At 43.3% G+C, this 24,298-nt stretch overlaps 1 protein-coding gene across 2 annotated transcripts in view; it reads right to left on the bottom strand.

Moving 5' to 3' along the window:
• Bach2 (BTB domain and CNC homolog 2) overlaps positions 1 to 24,298 on the bottom strand; it is a 152,399-nt gene that overhangs the window by 69,180 nt on the left and 58,921 nt on the right. Inside the window, exons 1-2 of one of the 2 annotated variants that reach the window (XM_059255704.1) lie at positions 21,695 to 21,778; positions 6,609 to 6,863 (exon numbers count right to left, since the gene is read on the bottom strand). In XM_059255704.1, the coding sequence (XP_059111687.1) occupies positions 6,609 to 6,863; positions 21,695 to 21,706 (267 nt within the window). In that variant the 5' untranslated portion in view covers positions 21,707 to 21,778. Of the gene's footprint in view, positions 1 to 6,608; positions 6,864 to 21,694; positions 21,779 to 24,298 lie in introns of those variants that run through there. The other variant, XM_059255705.1, reaches the window with a different exon arrangement.

Here is a 24,298-nt window from a genome sequence, read left to right as displayed (position 1 = left end):
GAACAAAACCAGGCTCCAGGACCCCAACTTTGGATATTTTTGTATGGAAATTGTGTTTTCTTGTGACTCACTGCAAAATCACACCATGCTTTCCCTGTTTAATTGCAATCTCAGTTTTCAGGACGCAAAGAGAAATAAGATACATAATTTAAGTTTCTCTTCCATTGGGCTTTTCGCCTGCACAGCCCTGCACTTTCACTGGCAAGGTAGGACAGGCGATGACCGAGTGAGAAAGCTGTTCTAAGAAGTGCTGGATTAAATGAAGTGCCACTACATCGCGAGTGACTCACCCATCCACTCAGGAGTGATTACTCGGCAGCCACGAAGCCACGCTAATTGGACAGTGGCTTATTGCCAGCTCCTGTTGACATGACCTACAATTCCCTGGCTGCCAGCCACCCTGTCTCTTTATCACACCCTTTTTTTTTTTTTTTTGTAATCTGGTTGGGAAGTGAAATAATTTTTAAAAACTCTCTCAAGTGCTATTTAACTTCTTATCATGAATTAAAAGTTTAATTAAATACTCTGTTAGAGGCCTGGGTCCTATGATTAAATATGACAAAATAATAGTTATGATTACTGATCAAGTGAGGAACTTTATAGCTCTGAACTTTGTCTTCAAAGCTATTATTAACTTTAATTGAAACAGCTAAGAGTCTCCATTGTAGGAGAAAGAAAGAAATGTAAGGGATATTTTGTTCATATACAAAAAAGTTTAAAAATGAATGAATATACAAATTATTTTACAAAATCTAATTTGAACAACACTATGGTTGAAGGGCGTGTTAGAGATCCCTATCAAATGTTGATCACTGTGGTCATTTTATATCAAGGATAAACAGGTATAATGAAAAGAATCCTTTAAAATGCCTTTGAAATCAGGTCACTTAAAAATACTTTTTATATGGCTCTTGGTTTTTGGTATATTCAAGTCCTGCTACTATGCCAAAAGAGGAACATGTTTCTGAATGTTTCTTTAAATAGGGTGCACTGGCCTCAGGATTTAAAAAAAAAAAAAAAAGCAACAGGTTTGAAAACAGCTTATGTGTCTCATTTAAAATTAGCTGTTGCTGTGGCTGTCCGCATTGGACTCTCCCTGCTGTTAGAAGCACCCTGCAGCCTCCAAAGAGAACATCGTTACAGCCCAAGCTCCCTGCCCAGGGCCTTCCTTTCATTCACCCCCGTTGAGACCAAGGCCCCAGTGTCAGGGCTGGAAGTCACCTTTGCCTTCCTATAAATACATTCTGCCTTTAGGCATTTCAGCATTATCAGCACTCGGTTCTAGCACCTGAAAACTTCCTACTTGCCTGTAAGTAGTTGCCTGGAATATTTTGACTTCTTATTTATTTGCTTTTTTTTTTTTTTTTTCATCTCCTGCCAAGTCTCACTAATGCAACTTGGAAAATTGCAACACAGCTTTTAATGAGGATTCTGAGCTAAGAGCCATTTCACCGGAGAAGACTGTTCTCTCCTTTTATGGGAATAATAACACCTACTGTTTCTATAGCACCAGCCTTCCAAGAAGTCGAGCATATCACGTTTCATTAATCTGAATGGCAACCTGCCTGTCAAGCTGGGATCTAGCGTTGCTACTCTCTGCATACTCCTATTGAAACTGGGGTCATTAAATGAAATTATTTTCTCAGGACTACAAACCCTGAAATAGTTAAGGACTCACGATCTGTCTGCATCTTGCGTACTCTGTCTATGTTCTAGGTTGTTGCCTCTCCACTGTCCTCTGGGCTCTTTGGCTACCACCTCCTATGAACATGTAAGACATCTTCTTATAACTAGGGGTGCTGACACAGATGAGTTGCAGTCTGGCAGGGGTGCCTTTTCTGGAGGCTTATGGTTCTTTCCTTTCCTAACAGCTTGTCTCCCATTTCCATGATCTTTTACTGTGTCCCAATCCAAGCATCTCCTCAATTCCTGGCCAGCAACACTACTTCTCTCTCCTTCCAGCACCAACCTAGAAAATTTCAAGGACCAGAGACCTATAACACGGGGTTACATCTCACAGATCACCCAGGTCCACCCCACCACTCAGATAAGTCAAATCAGTCCCTTGCTCAGTAGACCCTATCTCCTGTGCACTCAAGGGCATCTGTTCTGTTTCCATGAGACTCAATCAAGTTTTCTTTTCCTTCCGGAAATTTTCCATTAGCTTAAGTACTGGAATTGGTTAGCTCTACTGTAGTGACCAATCAAACATCAGTTCTTTCTTCCTTTCTTTTTGCCCTCCCCCCTCCCTCCCTCTTCTTTGAAACTCTCTATTGCCAAGGCTGGGCTCAAATGCTTTTCATTTTACAGGGGTCACAAGTCTGCTTCAACATGCCTAACTTAAAACACTAGATTTTGTTTGTTTAGTTGGTTTTTTTAAGACATGGTTTCTCTGTGTAGTGCTCGCTGTCCTGGAGCTCACTCTGTACATCAGGCTGGCCTTGAGATGTGCCTGCCTCTGCCTCCCGACTGTTGGGATTAAAGTTGTGCTCCACCACCGCCTGGCTTAAAACACTAGATTTTAACAGCTTAACACGGAAGTCTGTTCCTTAGTCATGTCAGAATGTGATGTGGTGAAACAGAGAGTCTCCCTTTTGCAGAGGGCGACTGTTAATGCAGGACTCACATCTGGTCAAGGTGCTTTGGGTAGGTGACAAGAGAATGTACAGCTTTAAATGGGACACCCAAGCCAACTCCTCAAGGCTCAAGGGACACAGAGCAAGAGGGAGCAAAAAGAACGTAAGTGCCAGAGGATGAGGACACATGCCAGAAGATGTTGCCATCCAGATACAATGTGGCCAACGGATAACTGCACAAGATCGGACCCTCCAACATTTCATGGAGACTAGAGGAGGTTTTCCGAGGCCCCACCCCGTCCTGAGAAGCTAAGGACTGCTAATGGTTGTGGCTGCTGGCTGCGGTAGAGTGGGTAAGTATCAATTTCTTATAGGTGTAGCCATTGGGGTATTTGTTCTGTTCAAGGGAAAGGAAGAGGGATGGCAGAGGGTAATGAGGGTGACTGTAATTAGAACACATTGTATATACATACGAAATTGTAAAAAACTGAAGCGATTTGAGCCATATGGCTGTCCTTCAACCGTGACTCAGGGATTTGGGCTTCAGCTTTACGAAGTTCTTGGACACCAGCTAAACTGATGGGGAAAGTCAAGAAGGACTCAGGCCACTGTTAACAGTCTCAGACCAGAAGTGACAAGGCGGTCCATCTTCATGCCACTGGCTACACTTAGTGACATGGCCTACTTGACTACCAGTGGAGCCTTTCTTTGTGCGTCCAGGAAAGGAAGAAAAGTGGGTGTGGTAAACACTAGTACTGTTTGCTGTGGTGTGCAAGTATGGTGGGGTCTTTTCCTACTTAACAGAAAAACTATTTCCCTCCAGCTACTGGCCCAGGTCTCTGCTCACTATAATCTGAGCAGCCTTACAGGCAGCTGAAACTGGGCCTTCTGTTCTGTGGAACAGAGGTGGGTCGGTTTTCTGCTCCTACTGCATCTGCCCGCCAAGTGCTCAATGAAGTTCCAAGCAGCTTCTACACTGTTGAGTGGCCTTTAATACTCTGATTTTCAAGTTCATAACTCCAGGCTAGACTTTGCCCATGAATATACATACACACACATACATACATACATACATACATACATATATATGAATAAACAAAACTGGGCATTACACACTCTACTTGGATGTGAACAGGCATCTCAAACTCCACACATTCACACAGGACTCCCAGTCCTGCTCAGCCCTCTGCATCCACAAACTTACTCCCCAGTCTTGACTCATCTCAGTTAATGGTAACATGGTTCTTCCATTATCTTTGGAGCTAACCATTTCTCATTTCCTCCTCTCCACTCTTACATCCAGCTTGTAAGGACATCCCGTAAGCTCTGTCTTCAGAACAGCCCCGGATGTGGCACTGACCTCCCTCCATGCCATTATCAGGGTCTTCACTTAGCACATGTTAAGATACCCCGTGAGGGGGTGGAAACTATAGAAGGCAGGACCTAGTGGGAGGAAGGATGTCACGGGGGTGGCTTCCTGGAGGATGTAAATGGCTTGGTTCTTTGTCTACTCTCCTTCCCGGCCATTAGGAGGCAACCAACTCTACTCCACTGTGCCCTTCTGGCACGGTGCTCTGTGCTACCTCAGGCCTAGAAACTACACAACTAAGGGATGATGGACTGCTGTGGTGAACCAAAAGAATTCTTCTGCCTTGAAGTTGTTCTTCTCAGGTACTTTTTTCCAGTGACAGAAAGCTGAGTAACACACGGGTGACACAGGGACTATAGGGACAAAAGTCACTGTTTAGGGCCAGAAGCAACAAGACAGATACTATAGCCAATTCACTCGTACCTAGTCCAGCCATACAGGTCAAGCATACTTTCACTGGATGTCTGTGGCTGCAGTCAGGGTCTTTTCACTCTGAACAGATGTGAGTGATGGCATGGAGAGAAGCATTTGTATCAAGGGTTTGATTGGAGAAGAAACTTCAGGTTTTGTAACACTTATTTATAACTTGGCTTTCTTTACCTTTTGCTGGACAGGTATTATATTCTGATAAATAATTTAAGGGCTTCAGATTTTCTGAGATTCTTAAAAGTAAGAACCTGGCTCAGAGAGATTAAGTAGACCAGGATTCAATTTATAGTTGGGAACAGGCTGGGGCTTAGGGAAGGATGAGGTAGGGCTAACATAGTCACTGAGCAAAGACTTACTACATAAAGTAAGATTTTCATTTGTGTATATATTTCAATATCTTATTTTTGGAAATGAGTAATACACACACACACAAACACACACACACACACACACACACACACACGAAATGGCTCTCAAATAGAAAACACTAATAAATAAACAATGAGCATCACTTCCTGAGACTACTTTGAATTACTTGAAGTTCTGTCAACAATTCCAGAGAATTCTAGAGTTGGAATAAGTAAGGAAGGTGTTCTTGTTCCCATCTAGAGAAGGAAGACTTGCATCTGACACATGGCCTGCTACAGGATGGGCTGGATTTAAAGCCTTTACATTTATGATCTCAGTTAAACCTAGAGACGACTCACTGATTGCTACTCCTCCATTTAGTTCAGCTGGGAAACGCCCACCCTGCTCAGGACCACACCACAGCTGCCATTGCTCTGTCTTCTCTTGTTACCTGCTACCTAACAGTCCACTCCCTGACTTGACCCTGGTCACTTCATCTTTGAATCGTTTATTCTTTTCCTTCTCACACGACTGTACAAGAAATGAGAATGGAGCCGTCTATGATGATTATGAAAGGATGCCTAGGTGAAGCTATTTCAAACTGATACGGTTCATCAGCTGGCCATTCTGCTCTGTGCAGGCAGTCACAAACATGGTCTAGCAAGGGACTAGAATCTGGTGTCTCTTCAATCTCACACATCTTGTTTTTAGCACTGCGGACTGAACATGCTAGGCAAGTGCTCCACCACTGAGCTGCATCTCCATCCCCTTCTGTCAGTTTCTTTCATGTTAGATTTGGATGAGTTCCGGTGGTGCGGATGATCATCCACCACTCCCTACTGTTTTACATATAACTATCAACTCAAGAACGTCTTTGTTGTGTTTCTGAAGGCATCTAGGTTTTCGATCCTGGAACTTAGTGGCAGCTGGAATCTTTAACTCCTTATGTTTTGGGTCTTTGATGTCTCGTGAGACTGCTGTGAAGAAGCTGCCGAGTGGAGGAAGGAATCCTGGACCTCGTTCACGAGGAGGTGGATGGGAGCTGTGCCTCTGCAGGTTGTATAGTGCACAGCTTGCAAATGGCTGCCCATGGCTCTGGAGTTGCACACCATGCTGGTGCTACACAGAGAATACTCTGTCCTGCGTGAAAAGCCCAGGGGTGCTCAGCATTATCCCCAGTCTTCTGAAAAGATGGGGACTCAGAATGATTGAGGAATCATAAGCCATTTGAAGAGTGATCAATTTAATGTGGGAAGCCCATCTTCTGGGTACCCCTGCTTCTCAAACCACTGTCACCTCTGCACAGAGTAAGCCCAGTTATTCATGTCCCCAAATGACAGTACCAAAATGACTGAATTCACCAAAGCAGTTAAGAAACCTGAGCAGGGGATATTTTCAATACCAATGAGAAAAGCAAATTTACACTTCTTAGAATCTCACTGCATTGATGGTGAGAAGTGCTGGTTGCTTTTTTTTTTTTCCTAAGCAAGGAAGGTCCTGTGAAATCTTCCACTGTTTTATTCTCAGGGGAAATCTAATGATCCATTTGAAAGAGAGAAGAAATAGCAGTGATTCAAATCCTACACAGAGGACTGCATCAGACTGAGGCTGAACTATTCAAAACCCGAAGTTTAAGTGAACTAGAAACTAGGAGGGCCTGGGCCCCAGGTGAGGCTCGCTTCTTCCCTTAAAGAAGCACGCTCACTTTGTGTTTGTACTCCTGAGGCTATTAAACAGAAACCGATGATGCTACAAGCCAACACGCGGGTGATGTGGACATCAGTGTGGCCTAGTGCACATGTGACTTCTACCTCCTTCTTTGCAATTAAAAAAATAAGTCCATAAACCTCCTGTAACAACCACACAAACACACCAAGTAACTGTACCTCTTCAGGCAAGCTGACCACCAAGTCATCTCTCGTCTGTCCAACCAGGGCTTGCCAGAAGTATTCACTGCAAGCCGCCAGCACCGCCCGGTGGGCTCGGAACTCCTTCCTCTCCACAATCAGAGTCACATCACAGAGAATGTCCTTTTTCCGTTGGTCATTGAGGCCGAGGAGGATGTTGGCACAGTGGACTGTGGACTCATACACATACATGGGGGAGTCAGGCTTCTCATCCACAGACATGCCGTTCAAACCCTGGAAGAAAGAAAGGCTGGGTCAGTATCCCACAAGTGACAGAGGAGGTAAGGAGGACCATCAGAGCTCCTAGGTCCCCCAGCCAGGAGCCCGGCAGAGGGGGAGCAGGGTTGCTAAGCAGCACAGTCATTCTGGGTTGGCACAACAAAGTCAGAAACATCTGGAAGATGCAACCTATTGCTTCCCTTCCACTTACTGCCTCTCTTTACCCTGCATCTTTTAGTGGAAGACCTCAACACTGGGTAGTTTTGATTTCATTAGGAGGCTAAAATGGAACTTGTGTGTATAAACAATCTAATTACTGAGATTTGTGTTAAAAGGGAACAAATAATTTTTGAAGTATTTGAAATGCTGTTTTGATGAAGTACACGTAAGTTCCTAAGTTGAAATTTGGCAAAGATGTTAAGTAGACTAACTATTAAATCCTGAGATATGATTCAACGAACTCACTAGATTGTATGTGCACTAAAGTTATGTCTATTATTCCATCTGTCCTCTACCCTGCATGGCAGAGTGTGAGCAATACAACATGGCAGTCATTCCTGTCTGGGAAATGGAATAAATGCTCTCATTATCTCAGAGGACCCAATGAACATCTTTAAGGAAACATTATTGCAATAGGAACCATGAGAAAAGATACATTCAAAGTAAGATTTACAAAGACTCCTTTGCTTTAAAAAGTACCCAGGGAGCATTTTTCACAATGCACTGTCCACAAAGGTTGAACCAAAGGTTAAGGCTTCAGTAATGCTTATTACCAGCATACACCCCAGTGGCACGCCCTTCTCTCTTCTGCCTTTATTTTCACGTTTGAAAACAGCTTTAGTATATGATGCTGCAATATTTGGAGTATATGCTATTGCCATTTGACATCTGTCTACAACTGGGAAGCCCTCGACACAATCAAGGTGAACATACCATCATCACTCAGTCTGCGGTAGCCCTTCCCCCTCTCAGTAGCCCTGCAGCCACTGCTCAGCTTTCTGACATCTGTTTGCCTCTTCTAGAGTTACAGTTAGATGGAACACTGCTGATTCTGTCTGAATTATCTTACTCAGAATCATTGTTTTGTCATCTCCGATTGCTGCAGGATATATCAAAGGTTTGTTCCTCCTTACATTCTGTTGGTGAGAATGTAAACTAGTGCAGCCAATATGGAAACCAGCATGGAGGTGTGTCAAAAAGCTAAACCTAGACTACTCATATGATACAGATGTATAACTCTTAGGTATACTTGCACATCTGTATTTATTGGAGCACTACTCAAACCGTCAGGAAATGGAAAGAAACAGCCTAGATGCCAACACACAGACTAATGAATACAGAAAACGTGGGGCACATACACAACAGAGCTTTATTCTGCTTTAAAGAAGAATGTCATATTATTAGCAGGAAAATGTGTAGAACTGGAAAGTGAAATTAGGCAGGCTTGGAAAGACAAATGTTGCAAGTTTTCTCTTATGTGCAAAATCTAGATTTAAATATGAAATTAGAAAGGGTCTATATTAAAAGAGAACAGGAGAAAATAATAGGGAAAGATAAAATTTTCTTTCATATGCAGAACCTAGAGTTACACACACACACACACACACACACACTCACACACACACACACACCAGCAAGAACGAGGGACAGGTGAGGGTAGGGGATCAAACATGAGCAAAGTATATGATCTGTATCTATGAAAATACCATCATGGTAGGGAGGGAGGTTTAAGTGAGGAGAGCGATGGGAGGGTAGGGCAGAGGAGGCAGGAATAACTAACACTAAGGATTTTTGAAAAGGTCATATGGAAATCTACTATTTTATAAGCTTCCTAAATATATAAGTGTATAAACATGTTTAACTGGAGGTATCCCACATGGGAGACTATGCTCCTCCCAGAAGCCACAAGATGCCAAATAAAAATCCCAGTAGTGTCCCAGACACCTCTAAAACAATATAGGATATTACTATTGGTTTTGACTGTTCACCAGAACTTGATGGTAAAACCTTATTGTTGAAGATATCATACACATTTGTCACAAGACATGACAAAATCAAGTTAGTACTGACCAGGAAGTTTTCTCCCAGCTGGCTAGCTTTCATAGTACTGGAAGGTGCTATGTAGGCCGCTGGGAGAAAATGTCATCAACAGTCTGAGAACCCTGTAAATTACAATAACTGGCATGAAAAGATACTCCCATGGGTGCAGTAGTGGCACTACCATTATGGGAGTAACCAATCACTTTGCGATTGAGTTTAAGGCTTTTTGTTCAGGAGGAAACAAATGCCTGGTACTGTAAAATTTGGCCACGAACCTATGGTTAGAGAACTCCTAGGCCCAGAGGTGAACCTACTATTATTATCCTGCTAAACGGACTGTCTTCTACCTCCTTATTTCTCTACCCATAGATCAGTGAAGCTCTCAAACCTCATCAGAGAAGTTTCTTTGTGCAGTGAGGGGTGGCTTAATGCAGAAACTTACGGCTGGTCAAAGTACAGAGACTAGAGGTCACGGAATGCTCAGAACAAATGAGAGAACTATGCTAAATCCCTCTCAAAGGTTCTGGGATGATGCTGAAGAGGGACAGAAAGATTCTAAGAGACAGAAGTTGGGGAGAATCGGAGCAAACCAATGTTTTGGCAGGACTTGGTAGGACTGACACACTCATGAACTTACAGCAGCATTGGTTGTCTGCACGGTATCAAGTCAATCAACATTCTAGCGTAGAGGGAGAAAGGGTTCATGAGCCCCGACCCAGAAATGAGGCGCTATGGGCAGCTGATCACTTCTTGGGTAGGGTGAGTCAGTCTTTTTTAAATGTGTGGCCTCTGGTAAGTCCACTGGAAGTTCCTGTAGATGACCACAGAGTATGAGTAAATGGGCAGCACAAATTGAATTGGATGAGAGAGAGAGAGACAGAGACAGAGAGAGAGAGAGAGACAGAGAGAGAGAGGGAGGACACATGGTTTGGGAGGTAGAAATGGTTCTGGGAGGAGTTAGGGACAAGAGGTGGAATGAATATGATAAAGATATATTTTATGAAATGATCAAATAATAAAAATATTAAAAACTAAATACCACAGGCAAAATCCATTATGGTGCATGCCAACTAAAAATTAATAAAGAGAAAAGTTTGTTATGTTATCGCTGAATTGTATTTACTGTGTGGATCTAGTCTCCGTTTTAAGCCATTCACATCCACTGCTGGATATCTGGATTGTTTCCAGTTTGGGGCTACTATAACTAAGGCTGCTGGGACGATCATTGCTTAAGCCGTCACACAGAGAGGCACTTGAATTCCTCCCGGGAAGGATCCACGAAGGTGGATGGATCACAGGGCTTGTACAAGTTCATGTTTTTAAGAAACTGCCATTGTTTTCTCACACAACTGTGCCATCTTACCTTTCCCTAGAAGTATATGAGCACTGGTTCTTGACATTCTTGCCAACAGTTGGCATGGCCAACCTCTGTAACTGTGAGCATCCTTGTAGCTGTACTGTGATGCCACCCTGTGGTTCTGATTTACCTCCTGTAATGGCTGAAGATGCTGAGCACTTACTTCCAAGTGCTTATTTCTCATTGCCTATTCAGATACTTTGCCCGTTTCAATTTTTAAAATTAATTCTTGAGGCAGGGTCTTGCTTTAGCCCAGGCTAGCTTTCAACTCTCGATCCTTTTACCTCTGCCTGTGTCATGAGTGCTGGGAATATACATGACACCATGTTAGACACTTCCCGTTTCAAACCAGGTTGTCTGTTTCTTCCTGTGGACCTCGGAGAGTTCTTACTGCTCTCAACAGTCCTCTATGTGACAGGTTAATATTTTCCTCCACTCGTCCATTGCTTGTCTTCTTCTTGTAATATTTATTCTTAAAGTTTTCACTTGATAAAACCAATTATGTAACTTTCAAGAAATATATTGTGCTTCTGGTGTCAAATCTAAAATAAATTTTTAGTGCTGTATGAGTATTAATTAGTATTTTCTCAGGTTTATACCTAAGCATTCAAATATCATTTTAAAGTATCAACTGTTGAATTTCATTGTTAATATACAAGCGCTTTTTTCTTTTCAGTGCTGGAGATCAGACTCAGGGCCTCTTGCTAGAATTCTAGGCAAATATTCCACCACTAAGCTACCTCAAAGAAACGATTTTGAGTAATGATTCTGTATCCTGAAACCTCACCTAAATCGCTTCTTAGTTCTCATAGGCCTTTCCTGAAGCTTCTGTGACATTTCTACAGTGAAGATAATGCCGTCTGTAAATAAGAACGGTAACTCCTTTCTAATTTGGATGCTTTATGTATTTTTCTTCCTGTCCATGGACCAGTGCCTCTAGTGTAACACTGAGCAGAAGCGATGAGAATCAAATCCCTTGCCTTGCTGATGTTAAGGGGGAAACATCTCCTATTTCACCAGGATGCATGATGTTGGCAACAGGTGTTTCACAGATGCTCCTGCTGTGGTGATGAGGTTTCTTTTCACTCCACATCTTTTCACTTGCATTGCTTCAATTAGGAATCTGCCCACAGAATCCCAGCCCTGGGGAGGCTGAGGCAAGGCCACAAATTTGAGGCTAGCCTAGTCCACACAGCAAGAACCTTCAGAGATAAAAAGAGAATGGAAGGGAGAGAGTGGAGGAGAGGGGAGGGGGAGAAAGGAGGAGAGAGAGGGGAGGGAAAGGAGGGGAGAGAGTGGAGGAGAGTGGAGGGAGAGAAAGGAGGGGAGAGAGTGAAGGAGAGTGGAGGGAGAGAAAGGAGGGGAGAGAGGGGAGGGAAAGGAGGAGAGAGAGTGGAGGAGAGGGGAGGGAGAGAAAGGAGGGGAGAGTGGAGGAGAGTGGAGGGAGTGGTCCAGCACCTTGTTTTGTTCCTCTTCCCCCTATTTAAGGTTTTCTCTTTATCACGCCTTTCCCCGTGGAAGGATGTGACCATGAGGAGCACTGGTGCCGTCTCCCTCCAGTGTTTTGGGTCTGTGGGCTCGGAGCCTTCATATCTGAAGACACTTCAGACATCATCTTCCCGTGCTTCTGTCAAATAGTTTTGCTGTTTCCTCCTCTACCCTTCTTAAGACGGCCCAAGACTTGCCAGGGAGACACTGTCTACCAGTTCAGAAATGCCCCGCTCATTTGAAAGTGTTTCGTTCTTTTTCCTCTATTCCTTTCACTCCAGCCTGGGTGGTCTCCATTTCAGTAGTGTCTTCTGCCATGGCTATTCTGTCATTAATCCTTATCAAAGGTAATATAATTTTTATCTCACTACCGTGACCTTAGATATTGATAAGTAAATCTAACATGGGTCTTTTAAAAATATCTTCCGTGTCTCTCCTTAAGATTTTTAATCTTTCGTCTGACTTAACATGAACAAAACCACAATCACTATTGCACGGTGTTTGGTATTTGCACTGGTTCTGGTTCAGATCTTTCTGCACAGTCCTCATTTCTTCGCATTATTGAACATACTTGACTGCATATCAGACACTGTCCGTGAAATTTTGGACTCAATTTTGTTGACGATGGATATTTTGTGTTATGACATAAAATTCTGAGCTTTGTTGCAAGACGCAGATAAAGTTCTTGGGAGCAGTTGGAACCTTTCAGGTTTTGCATTTGGGATTGTGTGAAAAGCAGCATTTAGTCTGGGGCTCCTTAGTCTCCACTATGTATTCACAACACATGTGAGCACTGTGCTCTGTGTCTGCTTAAATCCAGGTCTTCCAGTCCGGCTCTGAAGAACAGGCAACAGCCCTAGCCTTCCTGAACTCTAAGTTCCTTCTGATTGTTCTTGGCAAGCCTTTCCCCATGTTTGAGACGTCTCTGCACCCCCAGCACTGAGATTATAAGCGTGTGCCACCTTGCTTGGCTTTTTGGGTAGTTGTTACGTCTCTTCCACATTCCAGCTTTTGCTCCTTTGACCTGCTGAGTGCTTGGATTACAGGGACGAAACACCATGCTAGACAAGCTCTTTCCAACTGCACCCCACCTTCAGCCCATCACAGAGCTGTGTCACATACGTTCAGCGGGTCAAACTCAGATCCTATTGGTTGCATGGTAAGCACACTGTCAGCTGAGCTATTTGCCTAGGCATCTAGTATATTGAAAAGCATTATTTCATGTATTTTATTTTATTATTTTTTTTATTTGAAAATTTTGTAGCCCAGGCTGGCCTCGAACTCGTGATCCTCCTGCCTCTGCCTCCTTCAGCAAATCCTACCGGCGTGCACCACCACAACTGGCATGTATTTTATTTTTAATAGTTATTCAGGTTTTTGCTCAATTTTGGCTAGAAAAAAAAATCCTGGTTTTATTTTTAAAAATTGTTCTACACATGTGTTAATGGTGTGTGTGTGTGTGTGTGTGTGTGTGTGTGTGTGTGCATGTATGTGTGTGCATCTGCCACAGTGTACATGCGGAGATCAGAGGATAACTTACAGGTGTCAGTCCTCTCCCTGTACCATATGAGCTCCGAGATCGAACCTGGTGCTGCCTTTACCACCCTCCCCAGTCCAGCCATCTCTGTGGCACTCTGGATTTACTGGTTATAACTTCTCTAGTACTTTACAAGCAATAACGTATCATTGCTAACAATACAGTGTAAACTACACTCTGCTACAAATGGGCTTTACAAAAAGTCTTGTGAGGAAAGCATATTAGTTCTTTGGCATGCAAATTAAAAAAATGAAGTATTTGTAAAGTTGATTATTCATAATCCACTAAAAAATGAAATCAGAAGAGTAACATTATAACTGACACACCAGTTTAAACAATCTTAAGGCATGGAATAAAATCAAGGTCTCTGTTGTCTGTTTAACACTAGGAAATTGCTGGTAAATTCTTTACTCTCTAGTAAAGAACACAAGTGTTTTCTACTGCCTTCCTTTTAAAAAGATTTATTTTATTTTTAATTATGTATATGTGTGTATGTCTGCATGTGGTATCCTGGCTAGTTTTATGTCAACTTGACACAAGCTAGAGTCATCTGAAAGGAGGGAACCTCAATTGAGGGAATGCTTCCATAAGAACCAGCTGTAGGGCATTTTCTTAATAGTGATCAATCCAGCCCACTGTGGGTGGGGCCGTCCCTGGGCTGGTGATCCTGTTCTATAAGAAAGCAGGCTGAGGAAGCCATGAGGAGCAAGCCAGTAATCAGCACTCCTCCATGGTCTCTGCATCAGCTCCAGACTCCAGCGACTTGTCCTGTTTGAGTTCTTATCCTGGCTCCCTTTGATGATGGACTATAGTGTGGAAGTGTAAGCCTTTCCTCCCCAACTTGCTTTTTGGTCATGGTGTTTCATCACAGCAATAGAAACCCTAACTAAGACATGTGGTTATATGAGTATAAGTGCAGGTACCCACAGAGGCAAGGAGAGGGCACTGGATCTCCTGGAGCTAGAGTAACAGGCAGTTAGGAACCACTGATGTGGGTGCTGGGAACCAAACTCAGGTCCTCTGCAAGAGCAGCAAGTGTTCTTAGCCTCTGAGCCATCCTTCCAGCTTCTCTACTGTCTCCTAATTAGCTTCATTTCCTTGGAATGTGTCTAGGTTTTTCTTATCTACCATATCAAGTCTCAACCCTGCTTTCTTTTCTCCGTTCTCAAATTACTACCTTTGGTCCTATTACATCCTTTTTTTTTTTCTGTTAGTCCACACAAAGTACTGAGTTTAAAAATTAGAACAGGTTATATGTAGCAGGCAACACTCAAAACCTGGCTGAGCAACTAATGTTCTAAGAAACAGGTGACACACTAAATTCACCAGAAGGGGACTTATAAAGGGCACCTCACTTACTTACGGGTAATCGATATCACTGTGACTATATGGACTCAGGAGCTTTCTATGCAGAATACAAAGCCATCAACTGAGTGAAATATGAAATGGAAGGAGATACAGAGAGCAATGAAGTGAGGTGCACTGGAAGGAGCAGTGGCCTCTGCTTCAGCCACGGCATTGACCTGCTCTGTGGATTTGGACAAACGCTTCTCTTTGTCTGCACCTGATTCCAGCTTTAAAAAAATGTAAACCATGGACCACCAGTTCAGCTGTGATCTCGCGAATCTAAAATCTTATGGCAGTTCAGGAGGCTATAAGGGAAATAGACCTAAGTCAGTGGTTCTTAACCTGTGAGTCGTGACCCCTTTGCTAAACATCTATCTACAAAACTATTTTCATTAAACTTCATAACAGTAGCAAAATTATAGTTATGAAGTAGCAACAAAAATAATTTTATGGTTGGGGTCACCACAACATGAAGAACTGTGTTAAAGGGTCCTAGCATTGGGAAGGTTGAGGACCACTGTCCTAAGTGATGGTAGAGTGGGATATGACCTTTTAGTTGAGAGACACTATCTTTCTTTGGCCCTCTGAAGACAATCTGTGAATATATTTTATTGTAGAAGTTGCATCAAATAAACACCTGTCTCAGGAGAGCCGGTTATAGGAAATGAAACAGACAATGCACAAAGGTTTCTGGAGGGATGCAGGAAGAAGCAGGATTCGTCTCCTGCTCTGCAGATCCCAAATCAGGAAGATCTGCCAGGATGCACCATGCTATTCCTAGGAAGGGCAACGACTTTCTTGAAGTAAAGTTCTTTTAGGAACTGGGAACTCAAGGGCAGAGGACACATGGTGGGTGCAGCACGGAGACAGGATGCTGCTGGTGGCTTCAGCCCTTAGTCTGCTCTGGGAATGTCACCTGAACAAGCAAACATGAACTAAGGGACATATGTCACTGGGGATATCCAGCCAAGGTTCCGCTGGGGCTTGAGTGGAGTCCTAATCACTTTGAAGAGGACAAATCACATCCCACCAGGAAGCTGCAACCATGGATAGTGGTAAAACAAGGCAGAGGGTGGATTATCATATTCCAGGATCCAAGTGAGGCTGGGCTCCCTCAGAGGAGGGTCTCGAGGACCCAACCTTTTCTTAAGAGGGATGGCTTTTGAAAAGAAAGGGGTTATAGCCATATATGGAGTTCCAGTTGGCAAAGTAGGCTATAAAAGTGACATTAACATGGATATCTACTCTTCTGGCTAAATCCTCAAGTAAGTTTTGAAGACATTTAAACAATATTAATGCTGTTCATCAAACACTATAAACTGAAAACTAGTTTGAGGTGGTGACGGGGATCAAACCCAGGGTCTTCCACATTCTTGATGTCTGAGTTAGGGTTTCTATTGCTATGACCCAGCACCATGACCAAAAGCAACTTGAGGAGGAGAAGGTTTATTTCACTTCTATTTCCACATCACAGTCTATCACTGAGGGAAGTCAGGGCAGAATTCTGGAGTGAGGAACTGAAGCAGAGGCTATGGAGGAACCCTGCTTACTGCTTTGCTTCTCGTACCATCCAGGACTACCCACACAGGAGTGTCTCTACCTTTGTGGGAGGGGCCCACTCATGTCAATCATCAATCAAGAAAATGCCTCATAGGCTTGCTCACAGAGCCGTCGGATGGGGACATTTTGTCAGCTGAGGTTTTTTTCCCTTCCAAAATGACGCTAGCCCGTGTCAAGTGGACATCAAAACTAGCAAACACTGGGCAAACACTGGAGTTCATTATCATGAAATGGTTGCTAGACTTTTATCTGGTGATTTTCTGGATGTTGTTACCGGACTCTTGGATAATTCTTTCTGCTATAACTGTTCCATTGTCTTCCTCTTATTCTTTACCTCTCCGCTGACTCTTCTTCCCGCTCTCTCCAAGCATGATGGAACACACTGTGCATCCCTTTCATCCCCATCATCACGTGCTTTCTCTGAACGCTGATCTGCCTTTGGCTCGTCATCCATCACGGCGGCACTGTGCACTCTGCTTTCTGCTTCCCCTCATTCCTAATGTTAATTAAGCAACACTTGCCGCCTAATGCAGCAAATCAGCAGGGATCGCAGGATCTAAGAATGAAACACTTCACAGTGTGGGGAGCAAGGATCCCAGAATAGCATGCAGGAGTCTGACAGCTAGTCTTTACTCTAAGCAGTAGACAATGTGTTAAAGTATGTAGACATTAGCTGAAGTCAGATTGTGAGAAAGCTTTCCAAAGGTTCTGATTTGGGTTTTGGCTGGATCTCATTCTTGTCGCATGCCAAAAACCCCAGCTGCACATGTGCATAACACACACACCCCAATCATTTCCTCATATGGTTCAGCAGGAAACGCTAATTACTACTATATTATCATAGCATGTTCATCCCCTCCAAAGAAGCTACACAGACCACAACTCTGATCAGTCAAAAATACAATATTAATGAATGCAGACTCTTTTCTTAATTTATCCGTTCTTCATTCATTACTGGATCTTATGCAGATAGTAAAGTGTCTAACAGTTTTAGTGTTAAAAGTATTATAATTCACCAAGTTAAAAAATCCACAGTGGGAAATCTGAAAAGCTGCAATTCACAAAAAAGTAGAACGTTAAATTTTACAGACAACCTGTCATGTCTAGAATGCTTGAGATGAAAAAAAAAATGAATATGCCTTGTGGGTGAAGGAAAGGAGTAATTACAAACCGTTTCTCCTGTGCTCCCCACCCCTTTCTCCCAGAACAGCGCGTTAAGTAAATACTTCTGTAAATCAAACACGAAATTATTTAGTAATTGCTGAGTGAATTTCTGCTTTTATCAGGCATTTAAAGAGTTAGTTACTATAAATCCGTAAGGGTTAGTTTTTAGAGGAGAAAGTTACCAAATCTATAGAGACCCCCGAGTACACAGAGCTATTGAAATGGCTTTGGTATTACTTTTGGATTGGAAACACTTTCTAAACACGTCAAACTTCCTACTGAAAGTGGAAAGCAGTTCAACTTCAGTGTTTCCTAATGGAAAGGTGAGTGCTTGTCACTTAATGTCACTAATGCCTCAGACAGCAACAGGGAGGGCCTGCCGCGGAGCAGCTAAAAACGGTCCCTCTGCTTCATTTACTCAAACACTCCATCTGCAGTCTTCTGGTTAGTGCCAAGGGGACTGAGATTTAAGGCTGTCCTACAACTGAAGATCTTACAATTGCATCATGGAGTCCTTAGTAGTTCTCAATGGTTCCCCTAGGTCAGTATAAATGTCCATTTTCCTTGACCTTCCAGGAGGAAGTTCGATTTACTAACCCTTTTGTGGCAATAGTTTTTAGTGTACAGCTGAAAAACCCACCCAAATTTGCACAGGGAGCAATCACGAGAGGCTCTACATCTCTGGTGATTGTTTCATTTGTTCTTTTACACAGATCAAAATACAAAACATTCTAAACTCCAAAGTATCCAGTAAGAGCGAAGTGACACATCTAACTTTTCCTATTTAAATATAATCTGAGTGAGGAGTCAGGGCCTGCCCCAGAAGCTGACCTGGAAAATATATTACAGTGGTAGAGACGGACCGTATGGATCCATCTAAAGGAGTCCAGAATTAAAGATAACACGTAAGCATCAGCTTGGAAAGAAGTAGAAAAGTCTGACAATGTTAAGTTTCTGATGCTGGGAAGCAACAGGAATTTTTATTTGTTGATGGTTGGTTCCATAGCTCTTGAAAACAGCTTGCATTGTCCAGTGAAGCTGAAGGCGTACATGGATATGACCCACAATTCCATTCCAAGGTTATACTGTGGAGACACTCCTGAGTTCCTAAATGGAACATTCTATAAGAGCATTCACAGCAGCATTATTTATAATAACCCTCTAGTAGAAACAATGTAATGTCTGTCAGTAGCACTGAGGTATACAGTATTTATAATACATTTATATTGTGGAATAACAGAGCAAATTGGAGCCACGTGTGGCATGCAGCTTAATGTCATAAACCTAATGTTGAATGTTAGCCTATAGAAGAAATATAAAAATCCTAACATGCATCCCATCTCCACTATTGTGTTAAAAATGGACAAATCTTCAACACCTAGTATTATGGAATAAGCTATTTATATTCCCAACAAATTCACATATTGAAGCCCTGCCTCCCAGCATGATGATAATCTTGGAGGCAGGGCTTTGGGAGGTGTTTAGATCATGTTATGATGGTGGATGCTTCACGAACAGGGTTAGCTCCACTACTAGGGACCCCTCCCTCATTGCCTTTCTACCACATAAGGACACAATCAGATGATGGCTATTTAAACCAGCAAGAGTCCCTCCAAGAACCTAACCTGCTGGTACCCTTGTTCCAAGTTTCCAACCTGCACCACTGGGAAATAAATGCTTGTTATCTGAGCCAGCTAGCACGGAACTTATGTGTTTGTTTTTGGATCTACAATCAATTTTTTTTTTTTATCTCCATTTTGCAATACAATTAAGTTCCACATACAGGCACAGACTCCCCCGTTCTCCCCCCTCACGCCCCCCCCCACCTTCCCTCCAGCCCGCCTCTACAATCAATTTTACAAAAACAAAGTCACCCAGAAACTAGAAGGGTCCAGGATCCCCAGGCTCTGTTCCACCATAAACTATTTTCAGAGATCCTATGCTTTTCTTTCTCACAAAAGCCAAACCTGTTTGTGTACCTCTGTTTTCTCATTTGTAACACGAAGAAAGAGGTGAACTTGAAGTGTTCCTACTTCTGTCCTCTGTGTTCCTTATAAAAGTACAAGAGCTTTGGGGAGGTCTTGAAACATAAGCATTTCTAACCACAGTTCCTGAAAGGAAGTTAGATATATTGGAAACAATGTAACTCGTTGGATGAAAAAAAAAAAAACGCAGTCTGTAACTCGAAGGGAGATAAGAAAGAAAGAGCTTCTCCCTGACTCCAGGAACCTCCCTGTCTACAAAGACAGTCAGTCCAAGGCAAAGGTGAATCAGAAGCCGATTTCACATCTAGTAGAATACAGTGCCTGGTGGGGGGCAGAGAAACCTGTTCTCTTCCCACGGCAGACAAACAGTGCTTCCTGGGAGGCAGGACTTGACTCTGCAGCAGCATCTAAGAGGATGTTGGTCCTCTCTGCCCAGCCATCTCAGGTGGGACTACACTGTTTAGGAGGCCAAGGAGAAGGCCACAGCTTGCACTGAACAAACTATTACTGTCAAATGAATGCAGGCACTGAAGTGCCATGGGTCTCTATGCCAGGCAGTATCCAACATGAGTGCTCACTCTCAGTGGTGGCTGGGTGATGGTGCAGGTGTGGGCAAGAGAGGACAGTGACAGAAGAATGTGGAGCTGAGAAGACACAGATAGGTCAAGCAGTTGTTGAGTCATCTAGCATGGAACTCTTCCTCCCCTTGGACAGTTTTCTCTTTTCGTCGTTCTTTTGTGGCAACCCTCCCACCTAAGGGTGCAGGTGATCTGGTGTCCTGGGTCAGGACACTATTTTCTACTATTGGCCAGTTTTCTTTTCCAAACTGTTACATTCAGTTGGTCTCTGGTGTCACTTGGCTATGCTCTCCATTTATATTCATTTCTCATAAATCAATTTCTGCTTCCCATTAGCATCTGCCTCTTAGAGGACAGAGAAATGTCATCTCCTCTCTACATTTTTCTTTATCAGGGCATCTGTGTGAAATATGCTCTCTCAATGTCCCCTTCTAGCCAGCAGAATATTCCCCTAGAGCTTCGTGCTGTTAACGTGAGAAGAATCTGTGAATAGTGATTAGGAAGCAGATGAGGGTGGTGGAGCCTGTTTACTTCATTAAGGTTCCTTCAGGGAAAATTTGAGGATGGGAAACTGAGAGATAAGGGTTAATACTAAAAGAATAAAAGATCCATTTGACTCAGAGCAATCTTCAGTCTGCCTGGATTCTATCAGACACCCTTCTCCATGGGGAAATCATTACAGAGAAATGACATGCAAAGTGCACCATAAAGCGTCTGAGTCAAACCAGGGGGAGGCTGACTCAACGGATCACTTTACATTTTAATAGAAGGCGCTGCCGTGCTGCACTGAGCACTTAGTTCACCAGGGGCTCGCTTCTCCTCCCCAAAAACGTCTCCATCGGGTGGGAGGGGAGTTCCCAGAATCTAGCAGAAATTATTCTGTCTCAAAAAAGAACCGAGTCAAAAACTCACAACAGAATCAAAGATTAAGAAGAGACAACAGATAGTCAAATGTAGAAAAAGGGGACTGCAAGCCTGCCCGATTCTAGCTTCATCGTGACTGTCAGCACTCAGGCAGAACTGGGGGAACTGAACTCAGTTGTAAGTGGGCTCTAGATGGGTTGGGGAGCCAGACACGGAAGAGGAGGAGAGGAAGAGGACGGAGGTGAGAACAGAACACCGAAATGCTCTAATTAAAAATAATTTTGTTTTTCCTGAGTCAGTTTCAAGTGATTTGCCATGATAATTAACATCAAAAAATTAGCCACCAGGCCAGTGGCAATACTGGATGGGAGTTTGCATTGGATTCCAGAGGTAGTTATCAGTAATGTCACCGTGGCCAGCACAGGTTCGTTACTGTCTGCAGATGCTAAGATGTGGAGCTTACCAAAGGTAGATTCAACTGACCATGATTAGAATGCTAGAGAGTGCATCACTGAAGCTAAGTCCTTCTTTGTGCTGCAGGACCACCCCTAGACACACAGTAAGCAGAAAGGTCTGCCTGTATGTAAAGAGTATCCAGAGCTAGGTGACTATTCACTCCCGTGATTTCTGCTGATGCTCTCCCAGGCTTCCTAGAGCACACACAGCTTACAGAGTGAAAGCAAACTGAGCCACAGTTTCAAAGGCTGCAGAAATACAGCCTTCACAGAGAATGTTCCCTGTATTTTTGTTCTGATGTAATTAATCAATATCATGAGTGTGTATGGCATGTGACCGTGTGTGCGTGTGTGCACCACAGTAAGCATGTGGAAGTCAACAGACAAGCTTCAAGAATCAGTTCTCTCCTTCCTTTGTGGGATCTGGGAATTTAACTCAGATCCTTAGGCCTGCATGGCAAGCACCTTTACCTGCTGAACCATCCTTCTGGCCCACAAAAAAGGTTCCGAATAAGAGAGAACTTGCTTTTTTCACACATTGGATCTTGTGGACACATTTGTTCTGAAGCACTGTCTTCTCTGCAGGAATGCAAACAGAATGGAGGGGGCTCAGATTGCTCATGACTCACCTGGTAACTAAGGAATTAAAACACAGCATACCAAATCTGGCAGCATCTAACTCAAGCTCACTCAGGTAGTCTTCTGAGAAAGGTTGGTGGACTGCCACTGGAGTGTGTCCCCCTTACTCGCTTTTCTGTTCCACTTAAACATGATTAAACTCCCAAGGTGAGATGAGTCAGCAGTTAAATCTCACATCAGGCAGTACAGGGACTTGGCCCATCTGCCACTGTACAGGTCAAATGGGGGTGGGAGATCAGCACAGGTGAAAGTCGTCCCCCCCCCCCCCCCAGCACGTGGACAAGGCAGAGGTCAGCAAAGCAGGCTGGGAGGAAGCTGAGTGTGCATGAAGCTTTCCAGGTGTCTGTCCCACCCTTGGCTGCTTCTTAGAGCTTGGACTTTTATTACCAAAGGGATACAAATGCTTCACAAACCAGAACATGCTGCCAAAGTACACACCACCATGCCACACCACTCACACATTTTTACCTTATGGAGTATCTTCTGAAAAAAGCAAAAGGTATCAAAGAAAAGACCATTTTAAACAATATGTACTTATGTGTATGTGTGTTTGCCTGCATGAATTTATGTGCACCATATGCGCGAAGGTACCTTTGGAGACAAAAGAGGCCATCAGATCCCCCTGGAACTGGAGTTACAGTCAGTTGCGAGCCACCTGATGTGGGTACTGAGAGTCAAACCCAAGTCCCTCTCAAATAGTGGAAACTGCTCTTAACCAGGGAGCCATCTTTCCAGCTCTATTTTCTTATTCTTTACAAAAAGTCAAAATTTACACTGTTGTAGGGGTAGAAAATACTCTTTGCCTGAATGGTCAGGCATGAGCACCTCAAAGCCATCTGGGTGTGCCAGCGGTCAGAGGTGGCTTAGCTTGATCCCACACAGTGCCCATTTCCCATTTCTCCTCCCTTCCTACATAGAGGGCTCCATTTGATTCCTGCTTGTCTACTTCCTAGATGACAGCTGTTGGCACATTAATTAGCCTCTGTAACTCCTGTTCTTTCCATCTATAGAATAAGACTACCTGGGATGACACAACAGAGTATTTAGGATGCTACTTTTGTAGTAAGTACTCCACAAATAAGAATTTCTTTTCTTTTTCATTTTTTTTTTTTTTTTTTTTTTTTTTTTTTTTTGTGGTGCTGGGATCAGATGCAAGGCCCTTTGTACTAGGCAACTGCCCCATCACTGAGCTATATCCTCAGCCCCAAACTACCATCATGAGAAACAACTATTTGTACATTACATAAATTTGTAATTCTGTACACATTAGAGAATTTCTCATATCGAAGTAAATGGGGACGGCTGAAGAATGGTGCTTGTTTTCCTTTGCACACATTTTCTTTTTAACTTGGGTAAAAGGCCAATTTGCTTAATCTCCATTCAAGGCTGTAAGGATGGGACAAAGGGTGGGCTCTCACGCTTCTTGGCAGCTTTGGCCATGACATCACTGTAGCCTGCTTTCCACAGTGTCCCCCAGGGACCATGAAGGTCACAGAAGGCAATGGATCTAAGAGAGCTCTGGATAGAATGAAGCACTTGGCTTACATCAGGAACCATCCTCATCGCTACTTTAAATCTACACACTATTATATCAAGAAAGTCTTCTCTTATGGATACTTACTTCTGATATATTTCTCCCTGATGTTAAAAGAAGTGCCTGGCAGATGGGGAACGTGTACAGCTATATATCTAATAACATTTCCTACAACACCCACCCCTTCCTATTTGTTACGTGCACGTGCCTTGAATACTCCTCTTTCTGGGACAGGCTTCCCCTGCTTTCTCTCTGCTGCACTTACACAAATCTGATCCTTCCTTCATTAGTAGAGATGTATGTGCTTTCTCTGGGGCCCGCCTGCCTGAATGTGAATGCTGATCATGCTGTCATCTCAGAAAGCCATGGGAACTCTGGGTAAGGCTAGCTCATCAGCATTCAGTTGCCATACAGAGTGAATGACTTCACACACAAGCTCGCACAGTGGTGGGAAGAGTACCTGAGGTGGAGTGCAGTGTTTCCCAAGCACAGCAGGTGCACACGGTATGGGGAGGCGATGGTTATGGGCTCAGGCCACAGCCAGACTGCTTGGATTTCAGGCCTACCTGTCACTCTTTGCTGAAAAACCTCAGGCAGGCCATTTAGCTTGACTTTGCTGTAGTTTTCCCCACTCTTTAAAAAAAAAGTGTGTTAAAGAGCATCTATTTGATCGGGTTCTGAGGATTAAACCATTGCACATTTTGCTCATTAGTTCATTAGTTTACTCATTCAATACCTAGTAAGTAGTCAATCAAGTTAGTTTTTTCTGTCTTGAAAAACAAACAAATAAAAAGTTAGTTTTTCTACTGGGCAAACTTTTTAAATTCATCTTTCAGTCCCAGACTGACAAAGGTTTGTATTTTTGTCACATGTGCAGTTCTTACTTTTGGCACTTCCTGCCT

This window comes from Peromyscus eremicus, chromosome 2, assembly GCF_949786415.1.
Source record: "Peromyscus eremicus chromosome 2, PerEre_H2_v1, whole genome shotgun sequence".
Taxonomy (NCBI): domain Eukaryota; kingdom Metazoa; phylum Chordata; class Mammalia; order Rodentia; family Cricetidae; genus Peromyscus; species Peromyscus eremicus.
This window is presented reverse-complemented; position numbering and strand designations above follow the sequence as displayed.